Below are 21,869 nucleotides of genomic sequence, written 5' to 3' on the forward strand. Positions count from 1 at the left end.
AAACCGATCAAAAGTGAAAATGCAGAATCCAGGATCAATGTTTCGAATAACATTCCTCTAATATTAAACGTGAATCGTCATTAATATCATACAACGTTCAATTCTATGTACAATGGTAGTATAGAAAATTCAAGTTCAACCAATGTCCACGTTCTCAGTGTGTCATTAATCAGCCATTACTCGTCCGATGATCTCTTCTAAGTTAATATTACACGGCATGCTCGAAGAATGAGTTACATTCGAGAAAATTACATTACGTTGCAATTTCGTATAGGATTCGCTGAAACGGAAGGACGGCAGAAGCAAATCCCGCCGATTCGACACAATTGTGAATACTGAATCAGCTCTACGCTAATTTTAATGATTTTACTCAACTGGTTGCTCAGGCAATCGACAAACGTTCTCCTTCGGATCTGCTTTCTTTTCAAATTTCATTCATAGAAGAAACATGAATTGTTACGTTCACTCGGTAGACATTGAATCGGTTAAATCAAATTTCATGACATAAAAGTATCATCGAATAGAATGTACCATACATCAATTTGAAGCTTAAGATCTAAGGAAAATTATCGTATAAATTATTTAATGATTGTTTTAATACAAAACGGCTGATGGATAATAGTAACGAGGCAAATGATACGTTGAAGAATTCGTCGTTTCGAATCGTACATTGTTTGTTACAATAAATAAATAGGTCTTCTCATGTGCAACAATTTAATAATAATTGCATCTGTGTCGATAATGTTTGTTTCGCTCGTTGATATAAAAGTGTAGCTTAATTCTAATCGAAAAAGTCCTCTGTTATCACTCGAAAGTATTCTGCAATGTAATTGACATTTTATTCATCGACGTTATCACTGTTAAATTTGATTGTTGGTAGAAACGATCATGTATTTTAAATGTACAAAACGTTTAATTAATCGATGGAGGATCGAAATATTTTATTTTCAATCTGCGAAACATAAAATTTTATTGATTTTTTCTCGCAAAACTGTCGCGCTAAAGTTTCCTTCTGACCGAACAGTGTTTTGAACTCTCTGATATTTCCCCGAGGAGGAGGCGAGCAGGAAGGGAAAATCTTAGGAAATAAGAAAAGTCCAAGTCTTGGAGTTTCTGCAATGGGAATTCATATCGGAGCTAAAGGTAACGTTATACGTATGAAAAGGCTTCATTCCTCGGACCATTATATCACATTTACGAGTACATGAAACTTGATAATTAAATTCCCAACGAATTTCAATATTTTATGCCCTTTCTTTTATTTCAACGACAGGAAAGAAAAATGAAACAGCTGTCTTTTTATAGATCTATTATTAAGATCGTATAACCCTGGGAAGTAATATAAAAGCTTATTATTTTCGCTCTTTGCAAATGAAATTTTCCGATAAATGTCCCCTGTCTTACCGGTGTTAATGCTTTTCCGAATACTGGAATAATTTCAATAGCATTTAATTTAATTTAAATTTCACTGCAAAAAAGAAAATTGATTCACGCCAGTCAGGCTTTTTAAAAAAGAAAACTTTCCTGTTTCAGTGCCATCGCACGTTCATAATATCAGATGGTCAGAGGAATCGAAGGAAAGTTACAGGCGGTTATCCACAACAAATTGTCCAAGCGTCAGCTTGAAGGAACGTCTCATAAAATGAATGGAACGAGTGTGAGGAAGTTTGCTCGGTCAGCCCAGGTTGGATCGATGATTCGGATTGGTTGGTCGCAAGCAGGAAAAGTAAAGTTTGACTTGGCCGGTAGCCACGAGCCTCCATCGAATTGGCAACCGAGTGATAACGATAACTCTAATAAATGCTCGAAGATAATATGGATTGTCATTAGACACCGTAGGAAATTCGCTTGCCTATTCGCGACACCATCGGAAGTAAACCAATGCACGGGTCAGAGCAACGTGTTGTCTTCTTTCATTTCTTCGTTCCTTTCCTCAGCGCAGCACTTCAGCCTTTCACCTTCCCTTATATCTTATGATATGTTACAAGAAACAGAAAGAAGGGACACTTTTTCTTGTTACGTCGCTACTGATCGCGGTTCTTTCCTCGTTTGTACAGAGCAGACCTAATGTATGCACTTGGATGCAGTTTAATTTTGTAGTGTTTTTAGTTACATTTATTTTTTTGACACAAATAAAATATTATTTTATATTTATATACCATCAGTCATGTAACACTCTAATAATAAACGATATTTATTGAATTGTAAATAATTAATAATACTCAGACTGATAGTATTGTAAAAATTTGATAGATGGATTATTTGTACATCTTTTATGTCATTATGTAATTGATAAGAACAAAATATGTATAATAATGTATGTATATATATATATAATAAAGAGATCAAAATATGTACAACAATTGATAACTGTTTTATTATTTGAAGAAGAGAATCCTGTTAGGTCTGCCCTATACTAAAGAGATCATTATTTTACAGCTAATTCACGACTATACATTACGCACCTCGTAATATCACGAAATACCGATATTAAACAATGTGGATAATTTTATATGCAACACTCTTAAAGATTAGTGCCTAGTCGCAACAGTAGTTTAGTTATTGTTCTTGAGCATAGAATTCGAATGTGATTTTTCTTTCACCGATTTTTGCGTCTAGCCAATGGACGTACACTTTATTACGAATAATTGATTAAAAGTGAGCCACGATATTGCTGTAGAAAATAATTTCTTACAAGAACGTTTTAATAGTGATCGATGATAAAAATAGACACATACAAAGATCAAAGTTATATTAAAACGTTGTAAAGATTTTCATTCTAGAAAAATTCACCGGTTACAAAATATCCTTACAAATGTTTTTTTTTTCATATTAAAAATTCATCTCGGCAGTGTCGTACTTTAATTCATAAATGTAATGTACAAAAGGAATGTTTGATGTACGTTCCATCCTACGAACTAGACGCAATAATCCACTTAATTAGATTACAGACAAGAATGTGTTTACCACGTGAGTGCTTAAATGCAGAAATATAAAAACTATTACAAGTTTCTATCTAAATAGGCGTGTAGAAACATTGAGTCGATTTCGTCGTTGGTTGAGAATGTCATTTCCAATATTTGCAAACTGAAAATAAATTATTTCAACACGATGACCGCCGTATTTACCATAGGAATTATTTTACTTACTTAATTATACTTTATCCAACGAGACAAGACAGTAAATGCATAGAAATTCACGTGTTCGAAGCAGCTCCGGCTCACAGTACACAAACCTCGACCGAACCGTTTGAAGAACTGGAGACAACTGACAATGAGCCCCGGTCGACCTTGCGTCGAGCGCGGGAATTTGTAAATATATCCTGACTCGTCTCATTGGATGGATTATAGGTATTTGAAATTATGGATAATTGATAAGATTTATTAAAAATCAAATGCATACTATTTGATAAAATTTCCAACTTCACCTTGGCAGTCAATGTGTTAAAAGATTACCGATATTCGTTAATTAGAAACGTGAAGTTTGTTTGATATTATTTTGTAATTATAATTTCACTGAAAACACAGATTTCGCGTTCTCGCGATACGGCGTTTATTAAGACTAACGCAGGATTAGCGCAGAAATGTCTGCAGGAAGTTCAGGACATTTAGGAGACGCTTCGTATATCCTGGGAACATCTTACTTAGAAGTTGCGCAATGCCATTATGACTTAATCAAACAGGATATTCGTCGAAAGGGATTAAGTTTGTTTTGCTTTCCTATTATTTCGTTTTAATTAATTTACCGAAAGCAAGAAACTACCCTAATGATTTCCAATTAACGTTTATCAAATAATTTTCTAAAAGTCTTCTAAAATCATCCTACATCGGAAACGACATTCTAACCGTTTTCAAATATATACTTTCTTTGAAATTTCCTGCCTCTCTTCTGTTCGACGAGAATGTATCTTTATACATACCAATTCTCACCGGTTAGCGTTGAATCCGGAAAACTACGCGAAAGTAGTCCGTTAATGGTTTACCTGTTCTTCGGACTCTGTTACAACAAAAGATCTTTTCTTCGTTCATCGGTTCGAATTACAAAAAAAGACACTTTATGAAAAGACATAGAAAAACTGTTAAGTCACTGATTCACGACGCTTGAAATTAACATCGACGACGTACCGAATTGAAAAACGTTCTCTTAGTTTTCTCGTCGTTAGTCGAAGCTTACACTGTGTCACTGCTTCTTCGTTTTGTAACACATACATATTCATCGAGTGTACCTATCAGGAACATATTCCTCAAGAATGTCCTCGAACCCATTCAACAGGTTCTTTCACTTCGTTACTTTTATCAAACATCAGACTTGGGGGTGAAATAAGAAAAAGAAAAAAAATAAACGATACAGTTTTACATTTCAGTGTTTTCTTCGGCTTCCTCGTCGACCTTCGGCAACATATAGACACCAGGAATCGGCGGTACGTGATCCTCGAGCTTCAAGATCGGCTTGCAGTCTCTAGTGACGTCCACTTGATTGAAAGAGTCCTTCAGGATATTGATTTCGTTCTCGTGGGCGAACAAGCTGGTCGGTGGTTCGGTTCCACATATGTCGTTCTCGTCGGTGCCGTTCCTGTGGCACAGGTTGCCTGATGGAAATTGTCACGAGGTCAACGCGAAGGGATCCGTGGACAGTTCGTCCACGCTCGAGCTGGCTTTAACTGGCTCCTGCTTCTCCGCCTGATGGCTCAGCCTGTGCACGATCTCGTCGTGGAGGATGTTGAAACACATAGCCGTCAACGCCATTCCGGACATTATGTAACAGGAGCAGAACCAAATGGTCTCGTTCCTGGACTCGTAGAGGCTGTGCCGTGGGTAGGAACCGGGTACCATGTCGCCGAACCCAATTGTGCTTAGGCTCATGAAGCAGAAGTAGCTTGCATCTAGAGTTGCATGAAATGAATAAATTTCATTATTAATTTGATTACATAGTAATTTCATAGTGAGGGGCTATTGAACTTGCAATTTGAAAATTTGAAAATTTGAAAATATCTCAATTTCCTTGATGTCTAATTTCTAATTTCCCAATACCCCAATTGTACATATAATTTCCAACACCCCAATGTCTGGATTTTTCAATCTCCTAACTCCTTAATTTCTAATTTTCCAATTTTTCAATTTTCTAATTAATACAAGTTATATAAAATTAGCCTAATATATAATCAAAGGCGTTAAGTGACACGCTTACAATAGCCTGGTCGATAGGCAGGTCTTTTGGTAGAAATCTAGGATCTTTTTTGGAACGTACCCACAAAGGACCAGCCGTCAAACTTGTAGAGAGTAAAAGCTCCTGCCACGATGTAACAGAGCATCGTGCCCAAACAAATGCTGATTGGTGCGAGTATGGTAACGTTGGGTCTGTCACCGGAACCAAGACTCGACACTTCATCCTTCGGGCTGGCCTTAATTTCCACCGTGCTTGTGAACGTCGACGCATTTGCGCGCACGTAAAAGGGTTCCTGCAACTGCAATTGCTGCTGCTGTTGCGCCAATTCCTCCTGCTGTCTCTTCTTCCTCATTCGTCTTTCTTTCTCCTGCGTTCGCGCCAATTACAAAGCAATTTTTAAGATCGATGACAGAAAAAAAGAATGACACCGTTTTATTAAAAGAAAGCCTTTGAAAATTTACTTTAAGATCGATGTGGATTTTTATATCCTTCCATCGGACAGAAAGTGGAAAACAATGGAATATTACAATCGTTTGCATTGAAAAATTGTTAAAAATGTAAATACAGTACAGTGATCCAGGTCGATCTTAAAGTTGTATTAGTATTAATTACACACCTCCATCCGTCTTTCGTCGTAGCAACAATAACCGCAATTCGAACAAAGACAGCAACAAAGGGCACGCGTGAAAACCCCTCTGGCACACCTGGATAAGAGGCCTCCGGCACTTGACAGGTAAACCAGAGTCAAGGGGATCCCCAGACTGGCGTAACCCATGGTTGCGATCTTACCCCATGTAGACTTTGGTGTAACGCTACCGCAACCTGAAAAGTGTCATAAATTAGTACAAATTGAATAAAAATCTGAAAATTCAAAAAATTTGATCAAGAAGTTTCTTTTCAATACCTGCACCACCGTGTTCATCGATGTTATATCAAATTTCTTATTAATTAATCGTAGTATAATAGATAAAAAAATATGTTGCGTTTCGCGAAAGTAAAGAGAAGTGGGTGGTATTTCCCGATAGGCGAGAAACGACGGGGGAAAAAGGTGGAGGCGCGAATCGATCGGGTCGACACCGCTTAAGATAATGGATCGCCTATTGGAATTGCTCTGGACTGTGTATGATAGCAGTTTCGAGTGCATTGCCGATGGAATTGCGCTAACGGAAAGCTCGCGTTTTCCCCACGGAAACCTATTCGTCACTGTCGTTTCGCCTTATCGTCCACGACGGCGTGTGACCGCTTTCCTATCCGTTATTTGTTACCATTTATTAGGGTCTGCGGCAGATTGTCACCTACCGTTTTGTTGGTAAAATAGTGTTTCAAATAAAGCATCGAAATAGTTCGAGGCCAGAATGGAGGACATTGGATGGTGAACGAGGGAGCCTTTGGACGTCTAAGTTGTTAAAATTCTAATTAAAAATAAATTCTGGATCAAGTAATTCTCTTGTGGATTCATACGATCTATTGAATCTAATTTACTGAAAGAAATACTGGACTGAGAACTTTGCGCAATTAGAATATAGTTACCAGCAGTTGCATATAGCTACTGTGAGAAGACTTCTTCCTGTAAACTCCGGAAGTTAAATTGCTGAAAGTTTCAATTTTAAATCGAGGAGTTTCGAAAGTGTCCTTAATTCTTAGTATCTTTAACTTACGAAAGAATTTTCAATGGGAAAGAGATTGCACTTCTAAAAAGTGCATATTATTCCAGATATTATAAACAGATAATGTGGATGAAGCTTGAAAGATTTTCCTATGATTCATTTTTTTCTAATTATTCTATTTTCACTTTTCCTCTCGGCTTATCTATTAATAGGGATCCAAAGTAATCGCAAGGTAATCAGAAATACTGAAGAAACTTCGGGTTTGTTGGGCGGCGCATATTCATATCTGAATTTCTTAATGCAAACTCGATGCATACGAGATACCATGCATATTTATGCAGATTCTTGAATTATATTCGGGCAACAGACTTCACAAGTATGCCACAGGAAGGAGCTTGTGAAAGTTATAAAAACTCTTGTATCGCTATCGGTTCAATCCCTGTTTGTAGTAAAAATTTTCCTCGTTGAAATTTCTTGATAAATTATAAATACGAAGAGGCAAATATTGTTTTTTAATTCTCTTTTGTTATTACATCTTTATTAGAAATGATATGCAATTAGCAATATCATATGTACCAAATATAATTTCACTAGTTCCCTGATTTGAATTTCTATTGAAACTATATTGTTGTAAAATAGAAAGTTAGCTGGAAGATCGTTTACAGTTAACAGAATCAGGCGTTAACGCGAGACTTGCGGATCCGAATTCGCTTCAAGTGAGACTTGGCAAACTCATTGGGAACATGTCCAAGTTTGACAAGCTGTCTTAGACCAAGAAACTTGTCCACAATGACCTCGTTACGCCCGAGTTGAACTCTCACCCGTTCCGAGATAATGAAGACTTCTCGTCCGACAACTACAAAATTGTGAGTATGGTTTGTTATATACAGTGCCATTCAAGTATAGTCCGAAATGATTGAAATACTCCTCTAAATACTGTCAAGATACACTAAGATAAAATTTTAAGGTATCCTGAAAATTACCGACGATGAGACCATTGCTGTTTGAAATTTCCTACATAAATTATTTCAACGTAATCATGTTTTACAAAATTGTGTTGTTACATTATTCAATGATGTTTAATCATTTATTTCGACCCAGAGAATTATTTAATTTTATGGTAATCAAGGTTTAATTGGAGATCAAAAATTATTTATTCATACAAATTTAACACATAAATTGAATATGCTGTTTAATCGTGGTACTGATTACTTCTGATTGAAAATGATCGAACAAAGTAATAAGAAAAATAAATTATGTTCAGATGATCAATTTATTCTAGACGAAATATATGAAATTTCACGTGAAATCTAATGCTTTCTATTATAGTGTAATTTTGGGTGGCTGCGAACGAAATTATACAAAATGTACGTAGTAAAAATACCGGACCGTTGGTTTCATAAATATCATGTTGCTCATTACGTTTCCTCCTATTCAACGTTCTCTTAATTTTCTACATACGACAGTTTTATTCTCTTTTCATTAAATTGTGTGTCATTCAACGTAATACTACTGCAAAATGTTACACAGACACCCAGTCGTTTCTAATGTATTATTTAATAACCATTGAGAGCTCTCTTTCTAGGCGAAGTAAAAACGACGAATCTCAGTTCCGAAATTACGATTTTAATTACTTTGAAAGTTGTACGATTTCATGGATTCTTTACGCTCGAAATGTTGAGTATAAAAAAAAAAGGAGAAAAAGAAAGAAATCGCCTTTGACGAGAACGTTTTACCCTTCCCATAAATGGAAAAGTGTTCGAAGGAGGCACGGTGATTGGATTTCGGGGCATCCTGCAGGATTTCCAAAAGTACGAGGAAACTTTAAGATGTGCTACTTAGCTAAGCTGGCCGTCTACTTTCGGTTTTAAGTATAACTACCCGTGATTATTGGAAAAGTGCTGGTCCGTGAAACTTTCAACGACCTCTCTTCAACTTTTCAACGTTCGAAAATGAATCGCTTAATGTTAAGTTTAAGGAAGAAAAGAAATATAGAAGAATTCTTCCCTATCTTAAATAGAAGAAGAAAAATCATGAAATTTCAAATTTCAAGGTACCGATATATAAAACGATTTCATTGATTACTACGGTAAGATTAAATTTAATTGATTAATCACTTGTTAATTACTGTTCAATAACTTTGCAGTTAACACTCTAAAACGATGCATGTATCGCGATTTTATTGCCCTTTAAACTGGCTCGAACGTACTAATGACACACCTATTTCACAATTATGGGGTTAGTAATCAATTATCTTAATAGTTTCTATTACCAGCAATTATGAATCTATCTTACCTATAACTATCAAAATCGAGTAGTAATATTCATAGATGTTTAGTGATAATTACTTTCATTGCATATCTAAACATTTCGAGAAATTCTTTTTCTCAATATTAAATTTTCATTAATATATTAATTAAATATTAATTTTTAGCCTTATAATATTTTTTTAACTCTAATTCAGTAATAATATAAAAATAAAAATAAAACCAATTTCGAATAAAAAATATTTAATTTCAAAAGGTGTTAATATCTGATTAAAACATGAAATTATCCATTTACCAGAGTTCGTGTTAAAACTATCCACACTTCTCTAATTAACTCCATGACACGATTGAATACTGTGCTTCGCCTTTTCAAAAGGATTAATTAACGGATTATAAATTCTTAATTACTGGGAATGGTGGTACTACTTTTGAAACCATTCAGTGCATGTTATAGAGATACGGTAACATCATGAACAGTTGTTTCGAACTTTACCTGGCAACATCACGTCCTCCTATGCTTTCCACTATGTTGTCGGAGTTCGACTATCGGTGTACGCGTCGTCGTACAGGGTAGCATAAAGACGTTTAATTGATTTCTCATCGCAAGTTGTTACCATCGACCAGATTTCGATGCCACAGCCCGAAACTACGTAGCTCGAACATTAAACTGGATTAAAACTTGCTTATTAATATACCGACCGCGTGCGTTATCGTGTAAAGGCTCCACTTTGTCTCCTTATATCTGACGCGTCTAAAAATTCAATGTGAATGTTCTTTATAAAAAATAACGACGCATCGTTTATACAGTAGTTTTTGACAAATTTTAAGCTTTGAATTAATGTGTCGCAAGTGCTATTTAGTAATACTTTTATGTCATGAAAATGTCTCCAAATACAACAATGAAGCTACATAATTGTTTCTTTGTTTCCAGCAGGAAACACAATGTCCTCTGTTCGTTATCAAAATATTCTTGCTCCGCTTTCGATAAACGAACAAACAACTTTTCATCCGTCGTTTTTTTCTTTTTTTTTCAAAGACAGTACACGTATGAATGAGAAAAGGGAACATGATGTTGAGACAAGAGGAAGAGGATAAACCGGTACGATGTAACGAGATGACAGTATCGTGATAAAAAAAGGTAGCAGAGTAACAGACAGGAGACACACGAAGCGGAACGAAACGAGAAACGGAAGAGACTCCGGGGATTATTTATTTTGCACAGTGACCGCAATCCGCGGCTGCATTTTCCACGAGACGACCGACCAAACTGTCTGGAAAACGAGGAGAAATTACATCGGTAAAAATAATAGACGGTGGCCACCATTGGCTGGAGCCGTAACCGATTTACGCCAGCACGATGAGCAGCGATGCGATAAGGATGTTCTTGTTTCACGCCATAAGGGACGAGAAGACCCTTTATACTTTCGGCTTTATACTTTTTTCGAAGAAAAAATTAACAGGGTTCGACCCCGTTTCTAAAAATATTAATCCTTATCACTCTACTTTGCCCTTGTATTCATTTTACTTTAGTTAATAAATTACATTACTCCGTTTCCAAAATTATTTTGAAAGTCTATTAATACAACATTGCCAAAACCCTAAGCATGCTGGAATATCAGAAACCCGCTATAACTCCAACATCGTATCCACCCTTAAATGAGAAAATGAATTCCTACTTATATTTCCCCTTTTTTATACCTTCCTTCAGTGGGAGCTTCATAATGAAGAAGTCGAATAAATTAGGATTACAGTCTCATCGTGTTGTGTATATACCAGGAGAAAGAGAAAGTATCGTTGAGAGAACAGACAGAAGTCATTTCGTGTTTCGTGTAGACGAGATTACACTAGGGAGGAAAAGTTTGGGGTAGGGAATAATGCTTTAACTGATGAAACCTGATTCCAAACGGCGTAGCCTATTAGAAAGGTCGAAACCACTCGAATCATTAGGGAAAATCTATCCTGAAAATCTGTTTCATTTTCCTATCATTGTCATTATTAAGCCTTATTAAGAAACTTTCATTAGACGAAATAGATACATCAACGAATCAAGTGGTTTCAAAATTTTGAGTGACACTTTATCGGGCCAGCAATTTACGCCGTCGTAGCTTCAGCTGTTTAATTTACCGCTCGAAATAATTTGCATATACGGCTAGCACGGGTAAAGGGGTGCTTTTGCTAGTGCAATAACATCTCGAAGATGAGCCGTGTGCCACGTTAGGGTGAATGCATTCTATCGTGTGCTAGCCTGACTGGTATCCTGGGAGAGAAGTGAACAACCTCCTACTCTCTCGCCATCAGCCACGCAGCCCATCCCACCCCCTTTTCACCCCGGCCTTGTCGACGTCGTTCTACGGTGCAGGCTTGTCGGGATACCCGACGTAACCCCCGAGGTCGTAATGGTAAGTCTCTCTGCGAGAGGACCTGAAATTAATAACGCGGCCTGGCGCAAATACGGCGCACATAATTAAAGCGATATTACGATCTGGGACAGCCGGGCTGTATCGTCTAGCAGCCGGCTGCCGCCGCGTCCCGATGTTATTTAGCTGCGTGCCTTGTTTGCCGCGCGATTGAACTTCTCCTTTCACTCGTCATTTAGATTTCACTTATTTCTGAGAATTAACAATTCGTTTACAACGATTGATAGCCTTTAACGCAGCTTCTTCTGAATATAAATAAAAGAGAATTGTATGCAAAATTTATGAAATTTTTTTAGACAAAATAGTTATACTGAGTGAATATGAATATTATGGAATCGAGACCCTAATAAAAAAAAACGCAAAAATAGCTGTTACAGTGGATTTAAAGTAGACATTCAAGATCACTTTTGTTACTTCAACCCCTATCTTTCGCGGATTTTTACAGCATCATAAATAGATATCAGTATCAGTGCGTTCGCAGGACCTCTAATAAAATTTATTGCAATATTGATGAAAGGTTGGAAACTTTTATTGAGGACACGGTTTATACCCGGAACCCTCGAATACTATAATTTGGTTAAAAGATGAATGTATTATGTTATATCGTACATGTTAAAAATCTCCTTTGAAAGTTGAACTGATTCCAGTGACAGGACTTAATTACCATTCAGGGCAATCAGGAAGAAAAGCAGAGGGTTCGGTGGGCATTAAAGGGCATTAAAGCAAAGGTGAACCGGATACTAAAGGTCGTATTCTTACCGCAATAAAGTGGTATTACCTTTACGAAGTAAAACCACAACCTCAGGAATCCAAGCTCCCCCTCCATTACGGCCACCGAAGAATTTTAAACATTTAATGCCTCCTCGGTAAAATATTAAAATTATGGCGCGTTTAATTCGAGAAAAACAGAAAATTAACATCGGCGAACCGAGAGGAAAATGGATAAATGAAATGGAATCGAGGAAGACTGATAATAATATTCGTTGAAAAGAGAATGAAATAGAGAAAAATAAGAAAAACCGACGAAAAGATGGAGTAAAATGAAATAGAAAAGGAGATGCAGAGAATGTTCGAGGCTTCGTAGGGACGATGTATGTCTCTGATGTATGAGATATTTCTACGAGGTTGCCTCTACTACACCGTCAGGGAGATGTTTCTCTATAAAATATATCTCGCATGTTGGCTTATGCGAGAAGCAAGGCAGGCAGGCAGGCAGGCAAGATGTTTCTACTTCATGGAAACGCACATCTTCTGGGTGAACGTGTTGAAGGTGACACGACGAGGGATAAGGTCGACGATAGGGTTGGAGTATAAACCACTCGGGGGTTGTTCGATGCTTGGCTACGTTTCGCAGCTTCTGTGCCTGGGATTATCGTTGCAGGAAATTATTGACGGAATCTCGACGTCAACGCGTAACCGCATCCTTTGTTGAGGATTATTTATGTTACATGGAGTTATGGCTGCTCTAGGCAAGATTTACATGGTTGATAGAAGGGGCTCAGGAAGATGAAGTCAAATAAATAACAGTAGAATTGATATAGACAATTTTAATACAATATTATTAGAATTAATTTATTAATTATGTTTCCTTTTCTTTTTTGAAGCTTCTATGATTTCTATCTGTTCATCCCTAAAACGACCTTATTAATTTCGAAGTTATTTTCTTCAATTTTATCCGACTTGTGGCATTTCAGATTTTTTAATGGACTATTTGGTAGCTGCTTCCTTCCAGCTGTTTCTTTTTATTAAATATCTTACAATCTGAAATTCCATCTTTTATATTTTCTCCGAACATAAAACTCCTCTTGGAACGTAAAAATATCTCTCTGATGAATCTTTGAGACTCTGTTTGCCTGCTGGTATACCTTTTCACAAAATCCTTATTTTATGCCCTGTAGATTTTATTAATAACATCATCGTTTCTTTTTCCGGAATAACAAATTGAACCCCGGAAAAACGCGAATACTGGAAATTACGTAATACATTTGTACGAGAGGAACGGAACGAAGAGTTGATTGTATCTGCAGGATGATCCCAGAAATACGAATCGGTTCGGTAATAATTCCAGAGACATCGCGGGTATGTCGCGAAAATTTGGAAGCCGACCAAGAAAGTTCCCCGAAAGATATCGTGTTATACTCTATCCTATATTGAAACTTGTGCGGAGCCGAATCGTTTATCAGATTCAAACTTGGACCCTGTCCACGATTGGTTAACATGCAGTTTAATAAGGGGACGTGTATCGAGGACGATCTTATAGGAAAGTTCGGGAACGACGGGTGAAAGTGAGAAACTTTGTTAACCTCTGGAAACAGTTACGCTTCGATACTTAACGCGAGCACATCGGCCAAAGTGACGCATTATTCGGAACCGTTTCCATTAGATGTGTCACACGTGTTCGAAATGGCCACACAAGGGACCACGATAAAATTCCTAATAAAAGCTGGAAACGGTGGATGAAGCTCCGTACATCGGAAAGCAACAAAAATATTATCTTTTAAGAAAACTGTAAATAGATATTATCGATTTTTATCATAGTTGTTGGAGGGTTAACTTTAGAAAGAATTCGTAAGAATGAAAAATTCGAAGTGTCTTCCCTTTCGTATAACAATTTTAGGGATGGTTGTGCAGGTGTTAAACGACACCCATGAATTCTAACTCTATTTCGCTGAACGTCGACATTTCGTGAACTGTCCCCTTGCAATAAGAACCGTCACCGAATGTCGACAAGGATCCCGAAGAGTGCAGGAAAATTCCATGGGATCTGGGAAAAATTTATGGCCTCGGATGTTTACCGAGCTGGAATGTTCTCAAGCCTCTTCCAGACAGCGAGAGAATAGCCTGGTTCTACTTTGTCTCACTCCTTCACCCCCCATGGGATGGCTATTAGTAGTAATTACTGGAACAATGAGTCTCTGCCTAATACTTCGTTCGTGCACCCTTTCATCTTTCACCCAGCCGAGATGATACTCTCTTACCACCGTCACCTTTCCTCCCTCTAAACTGTCTTCCACTTTTGTCTACCACGTTTCTGTATAACGTTTCTCTAAAACGTTCTCACGCGAATGGCGGCCATTTTAGATAAGGTTGAAATGAAATTGTTGCAAGGAATTATTGCTTGAAGCTTAGTGTCGCGTTGGTGGATTTGTTCGAAAATTTGTTTCAATGAAAATCTCTTTCGCGTTTACTAATCTTTTTATCCCCTTTGATCGACATCTGAATATATCAATCGATATTCTGCCATATCAGAACAGAAGTTTTCGTTAAAATAAGAATAAATGAAACGTGAAACTTTCAGTTCATCTTCTTCCCATCGTGTTCATTAGTCTCCGTCAGAAGCTGCTGTAAATGCAGCTGTGGTAGTCGTCTGTCGATATTATTAATAGTAATGTCGATACAGTATCATATTACGTAAAAGAAATACTAAATTGTAATTTAATTAAGCACGGGCCATTGGTATCTTTAATCCTGTATTTAAATATTATCACAGCTTCGAAATTTCCCGGGTATCCAGTAATTAACGCATTTAAAGGTAAAGACGATAATCGCATTTAAGAATAATTTAATTTCGGTATACAAATCGGCGTTACCCACCGATATACCGTCGGTTAATTGCACGCAATATCGGATTAATTCAACAACAAATTCCCGATCTCACGTTGAATTTGTTAATTTTTCATTTCGCAAAAGTCCCCAGTATAACGATCATAAAATTTCTGTGGAATAAATATTATTTTCGATAATACCACGTGTACGAATAGAAATTTATTTCACATTGATGTGTGAGAAAACCATGTTCCCCTTTTCATAGGTGTCACCCAGTCTACGTTCCATTAGAGGAAAATGATTTTCATCAATTTCGACAATGAACGAATTAATAGGTGTCAGAGTAAAATCGAAGTTATTCAAACCGTCAATCATTTGTTTCCTTTTTGCAAACAAATATTTGTGAAGGTTTAATGAATTTTAAGAAAGCACGAAATTAAATGTCACATTATCAAGAGACCTTCTTTCCTTGTATATACATATATATCATTATTTTTCCTAGGAAAATTAATTGCGATTGCTACGAAATTCATTAATATCATGGTACAAGAAGTTCCAAGCGTAAAAGTATTAGTCATCTTCGACTGACATGAAATGTTTTTAACGAAAGCCAATTCACGATCGTTCTCAGGCAATAGAAGACCGGTATCGCGCACACGACAGTTTCCGACGCGAGGCGATTTCCGCATTTTCTGCACGGATGCTTTCTGCTATTGCAATTTTGCAATGTCACGTTCTACGGAACGGATTATAAATGTGTTTTCACGAACAGCACGATGACGCCATCTTTGTGCTCGCGGCATTGTTTTTATCGTACATTTTTAACTCTCGTACAAACCCCGTCCGCTATCCAATACAAGCTTTCACCGACAATTTTTATTGAAGAAGACGGCTATATTCTATACAAAAGAGAGAAAATTTTTTTCTGTTTTTCTAAAATTTAAATTAGCAGTATCCGAGTATTTATAATGCCTGGAAAATAGCGTGGACAAAATTTAAAACCATGGATCATACTTATTTACACTTGACAAACTTTGTCCACTGAATTGTGTCAAAAATGGTAAATCATCTGAAAGATCTACAACCCTGAAACTAAGGGTCTAATGCTCATGACCTTGGATAATAAGGTCGTGACAGTGACCTAATGATTCAATGAGTTCATATACTGATGCTCAGTATAGGGGAAGAATAGGGGTTGATATATTTTTCTTGTAATAAAAGAAGCTTCAAAATCAAATAATAATCTTAAATTGATTTTAAATTATTAGAAAATTATTTGTATGAAATCGGTTTCTCCGATATCTGTATAGCCCGAGAGCAGTAAATATTCTTCAAGAGGCAGTAACGATCGTTTGTCGGTTTCCACGATTTCAGAGCCAATAAATATCGTCCGTGAACGTTTTCGCGTGGGAAATCGTTGATCTAACCCACTTCAATTCGTTCTTTAACGATCTTTAACGATTGAGAAGCAATCGTAGAAACTAATTCACTATTAGTGGTCTATCTTCATTACACGTACGAATCTAAGATAAAACGTATTTCTATTCGTTAATTAAGTCTGTTCGTGTATTACAATGCTCTCTACTTCTAAAAAGAAATAAAATACAGCCCCATGAATAAACCTGAATACTTGCAATAATTTAAGCTCGCAATTCAAACACCGAATATATTGTTATCTTCTCACTATCTATTACATTCTCTCTTTCGTTCTTCTAAATTCTATCGCTTCCATCCCTCCACTTTTTCTCACGTTTTCATTTTCTCCTCCCCCTTTTATCTTTATGTATCGTTTTCTCGCCTGATTCGATTTCCTCGTTTTTCCGCTCTCGAAACGAGCTTCTAACCGGCTGTGCACACACTACCGATAACGAAAAGCTTCTACACACATGTACGGACATACGTGTGTAGGTGCGCGTATATCGGACACAAAGCAAATATTAAGCCTCTCTAAAACCATTGGCTGACGTCAACCGATATACCAGCGAAGAAAATCCCTTGTCAAAGTTGATGAAAAGAATCGAGGAACACCTTTGCTAGTGAAACGAAATTTCATACGTGGCTGTTAAACCTTTCGCTATCAGTCCACCAATACATTTTTTATAAATTAATAAAATAATTCTAGGCACAAGGGCTTTTGTTTCCTAATATTTCATATCGTACTAATATTTCTATTATTTCTAATATTTTATTTCGCATCGGCTATCTTGAAATATAATAATAGCGAAAGGGTTAAGAATCGATGAGTTATTCTTATGGCAACGAGACACCTTGAATATTTAATTAATTTTACCTTCATTCGAAGCTTCTACTATTAATCACGACATATATCAAACGAAATGGCTATCTAATAACTCTCTCTAAGTCATCTTGGTACCAAACCTAAACACCTTACATAAGTGCAATGGGCATGGAATGGTTTCTGGTCGAAATATTGGTTGGTCCTGCAGCCTTGATCAATCGGTAGGGTGCTCGAATTCGGTCGAGACCTGTGCTGTGGATTCTACTATACGGTTAGACCCCTTTCATCGAAGGCTGGGGAGTTAATGGATTCTATCGCAGGGACTCACGGATGCGTCGTTTCGTAGCTGTCGATATTCTTGCTCCGACTCCGTCTCATGCCCTGGTAAGTCGCGATTCGACTATCCTTTGACCCAAAAGGGTTAGGACCACTTTGCCGAAGACCACTCTGGTCATTGATGGGTCGCTGGATAGTCGGTTCGCGTGGTAATTTCATTTAAAAATCAAAAAGATAAGTGACCTATTTGGAAAAAATAATCGAGAATGGATATCTAGGAGGAACATCGACGTTTTGGTTCAGATTAAGGGTGTGTCAGACCTTTACCATATACGGTGGATAAATGTAACCATAAGTTTCTATCGTTACGAAGCTACGGGTTAAGGAGAGTCAAAACTCATCACTGAAGTTGCTAATAGTTCGACGATGGGCGGTTTGGATCTGGTGATTAGGGTGGGTCACTTTCACAGACATCTTCTCGTGCTGTGACATGGTAATCGATATTATTTCCTAGAAATTCCAGAGAGGGAAATGTTTAACCCCTTCGCTGTAGCCATTTCTACCAGAAATAATAGAATAATAAAATTCTTCACCTATCGTACTTTTAACACTTAACAGATATTTGTTGGATTAAAGAATTCAGAGGTCAAAAAAGAGGCACGATAACTGGTACGTAATAAATCTGCTTGGTAGATGTATTTTTCACCGCAGTCACTTCGATACCAGGAATATTGTTTGTTATTTAAAACAGGATATCGAGTCCAGCACGCGTTACGAATACAGATCGAATGGAATTGATCATAAATTATTCCAAGGAAATATCAATCGATCCTATTTCCACTGGTGTTCCATAAACCACCCCACTGAAAAAGTTCCAGGACGAGTCAATTTAAAAAAAAAGTGGTGAAAAGTTATATCAACTTTTGTTCTAATTTTGTTCTAATTACTTATTTTAATAATTTCCGACACAGAGTCCAAGGAACACTCTGTTCTCTACCTTATTATACAAACGCTTTGAACGTAACCAAATAGAAATTAATGAATAAATGAATAGTTTGTATTTTATTTGACTTCGCCTCTAACTTTTTGAACAGGGTAGCACATGTATGTACCTACATACACGAGAAAATGAAATGGTCGAGGAAGTCAAAGGGCTGCAATTTCAAGAGGAAACGTGCAATGTCCAATGCTGGTTGATTTTCATTTGCTGACAAATCGTTTTTCTCGAAGGGTTGTTGAAATGTTTTCTACCTATTTGTATTTACAATGCACTTGGGACACACAACGTTTTGTTTTTTTATGTAAATGTTGGTTAATTTGCATAAAAAGTGACACAGGAGATATTTGACAAACATTACCAAATAAAAAAAAATTATGCAAAACAGCCAAATTATTTAAATATGAAAAATAAAAATTACATACGTATTTAAAAATTCTCCAAAGATAATTCTGCCAAAGATCTGCAGTCATTGCAAATAACGATTTTGCTATTCAGGTAGCAATTGCACATAATTTTCCTACCTTTTCCCAAGCATGCCGAAATACGAGCACCAGCAGCAGCATCTATTTCATAGATTTTCCAGGAGAAAAAGCGCTAATTTGCGGACGGCTGTATAAGGTGAGCCATTTACCAATTAGTTCTCACCCCAGCCCCTGTTTTTTCATCCGTGCAGCACTGTACTGTCGGTACGTTTAATGCAAGTACCATCTGCATAATATCCACTCGTAAATCCAGGAAAAGCTTGCCCCGCTGTCCTGGCCGTCCTCTCTCTGTACATACGAGGCCGGCCGGATGATCCCGGGGATTTTATTTTCAGGATCTCCCGGGGATATGGGGAACGATGACGTCGGGATAGCCGGCGAACGGGTGAGAGGTATAATAACGGCATTAATTATATCATCCTACGTGTAATAAGCAAATCGCTTTACTGCCTAATTATTTTGTGATTGGTCCGTCCCTTTCGAGATACTAACGGCAACCGGGATATTACAAGCTGTTATACTTTCTCCATGTTCCTTCTAACGACCATGTAAACACCTTTGATACATCTTTGTTTAACATCATTCTTTTTACGCGTTGCCTCGGCTGTTCGAAAATATTTTATATTCGAATTTTATGCGCGAAATATTAACTCGTAATGACATTTTTGCGCGTTTCAACTTCCTCCAAGCGTAACAATTGACGGAATTTTATTGCAGGTACATTAATTTTACTTGACGAATAAAATCCTGGTATTGTAAAACATCAATAGTAATTATTATTTGAAATTCGTTCGTTTCCAAAAGCCTCTGCCGAATAATGCTGGAATAACTGTCGGTTAACGATAAATATTGACGCGTTTTGTGCGGTAATAAAGAATGATGCATCGTCGGCTTTTATTTTTTATATTTTCAAAATAAATAAAAGAATATCGTGGCTAAATAAATAACTGGTTTTTCTACTTATAACTGCCTCGGACGTTAACAACATTAATTAAAGTCTGTTGCCTTTGACGTGGAAGTTAGGGAAAAATCTTAATGGGAAACCACGAAAGTCGGGGCAACATGATTTTCTAAGGAAACCACGTGACACTGATCGATACCTAGAACTTGGTTAAAGTGTCGCGAAGCTTGAGATAATACGAATATACAGAGAGAATCTTCTTCGCCTTTCTCAGAACCAAGTTTTCTCCATTCAACCCCGTTGTCTAACCACGTGGCAGCAAGCTACCCTTCCTCGCCAAAAGTTTACTTATCCCCCTGGGACAGATCGAAATACGATCCAAAAAGGACAGATACAAAAGCTGGCAAAATATCGTTCGACTTCTCCAGAACAAACGACTTTTTTCTTTTTCATTCAGGACCTGGAGAAATCCTTATTCAGCTATCTTAACAATGTAATAAAAAGGATCCTGGAAAATTATGAATCATTGAAGATTTATAGTTTGATAATAGATTTTGATAACACTAATTCACTTGCGTAATACTCAAAGGAGGAATATTTATAAAACTGTTTTCTTTATAAAATCATTCAAGAAGATTGAATGGATAAATTCATTACATTTGAATATCGTTTCCTTTTCAAACTAATATTTTCACCTCTTTTCATGGGGCTTTCTAGTAAATGCAAGCTAGGCAGAAATTTTTTACCGACCTTTCTATATCATGAAATATGCTATCAGTCGTATTATGCAAATTCATTGCTATAAAAATATTACCCATTATCATTTCGACACGCAGAAAATTACTGGACAAAGGGTGGTTTATGGGATCTATTCATGATTAATAATTTATATAGCATAGTGGAAGACAATATTTGAAGAAAACATTCATCGTGTCAATTGCTGTAATTTAATTAACTTTAATAAAATAAAAAAATAATTATCTTCCTTGTTTAATTAAATATTTCAGTCGTAACCTGTTTTCAAATTAAATAATTCAGTTCACCCTTGGTCCATGCAACATCCAACGTGTTAAATGGCATGCCCATTGATATTTAAACACCATTGGTCTACTGTACTGAATAAATTACCTCAGGTGAACGCATCTAACGAGAAGAAGGGATTGGGAAAAACGAGGGGAATCGTTCGTTGTACCGGAAGTACAACACAGAAGAGTTACGGGGCAAACGCGACACCGTTCGCTCAAAATCATTTCGACCCGTCCGGAAATTCGATTTGATCCGAAGCGTTGTTTGTTAGTTTTTATTTTTATTGCTCGCCTTCGCCGACAGTGTATTTGACACCGGCTGAGAAATGTGCACATCGCGCTACGAATTTTCCAATCTGCGTCGAGAGACCTGGTTGCCGTTTAATTCATCGAATTGAACGAGGCATTCCTTCCGTTTTTCCCCCCGTGTTGTATAGAACTCACCGTATGGTTTTGTGTAACAGAGGCTCATCAATCGTCGAATGGGCAAGTTTTAAGAAATAATTTAACAAGTTCCACTAACAGAGTGGAAAAGTTCGCGCGTATATAAAATTGGTGAAAAAAATTAATTCTCTTAGTAAAATTTAAATAAACATTACAAATTGGAAAATTACACATTCGTTCTTGAATGGAGAATGAATGGTTAACGAGTGCTTCTACATTTTTCAAGCAAGCATTAAACATTACACAGCTTAAGGAGCAGCAGTTTCCGTGTCATTAAATATGTATGTGACAGATGTCGGTCCCGTGTCGTACATTTTTAAAAGATTCACTGTATTATTAAATTCAGGACAAACCTCATTTTCAGATCTCTTATTCAACTCAGCGAGTAAAAAGCTTAATTAAAATTGTTTAATGTCTTTAAATGCCTATCTAGAGGGTGTTCGATTAGGGTTGTAGTATCACCCATAAATAAAAAGTAATCTTAATTAAGCTGTAAAAC

The 21,869-nt window shown here is 36.8% G+C and overlaps 1 protein-coding gene across 7 annotated transcripts in view; it reads right to left on the reverse strand.

The window, feature by feature from the left end:
* Positions 1 to 4,393: 4,393 nt before the first annotated feature.
* The window catches only part of LOC117610975 (TWiK family of potassium channels protein 9), a 222,782-nt gene continuing 205,306 nt past the window's right edge, over positions 4,394 to 21,869 (reverse strand). For all 7 annotated transcript variants that reach the window (XM_034338846.2, XM_076693346.1, XM_076693348.1 and 4 more), the window contains 3 exons: positions 5,783 to 5,988; positions 5,248 to 5,533; positions 4,394 to 4,882 (listed from right to left, as the gene is read on the reverse strand). In XM_034338846.2, the coding sequence (XP_034194737.2) occupies positions 4,602 to 4,882; positions 5,248 to 5,533; positions 5,783 to 5,988 (773 nt within the window). In that variant the 3' untranslated portion in view covers positions 4,394 to 4,601. The remainder of the gene's footprint in view (positions 4,883 to 5,247; positions 5,534 to 5,782; positions 5,989 to 21,869) is intronic.

Source organism: Osmia lignaria, chromosome 3 (assembly GCF_051020975.1).
Source record: "Osmia lignaria lignaria isolate PbOS001 chromosome 3, iyOsmLign1, whole genome shotgun sequence".
NCBI lineage: Eukaryota > Metazoa > Arthropoda > Insecta > Hymenoptera > Megachilidae > Osmia > Osmia lignaria.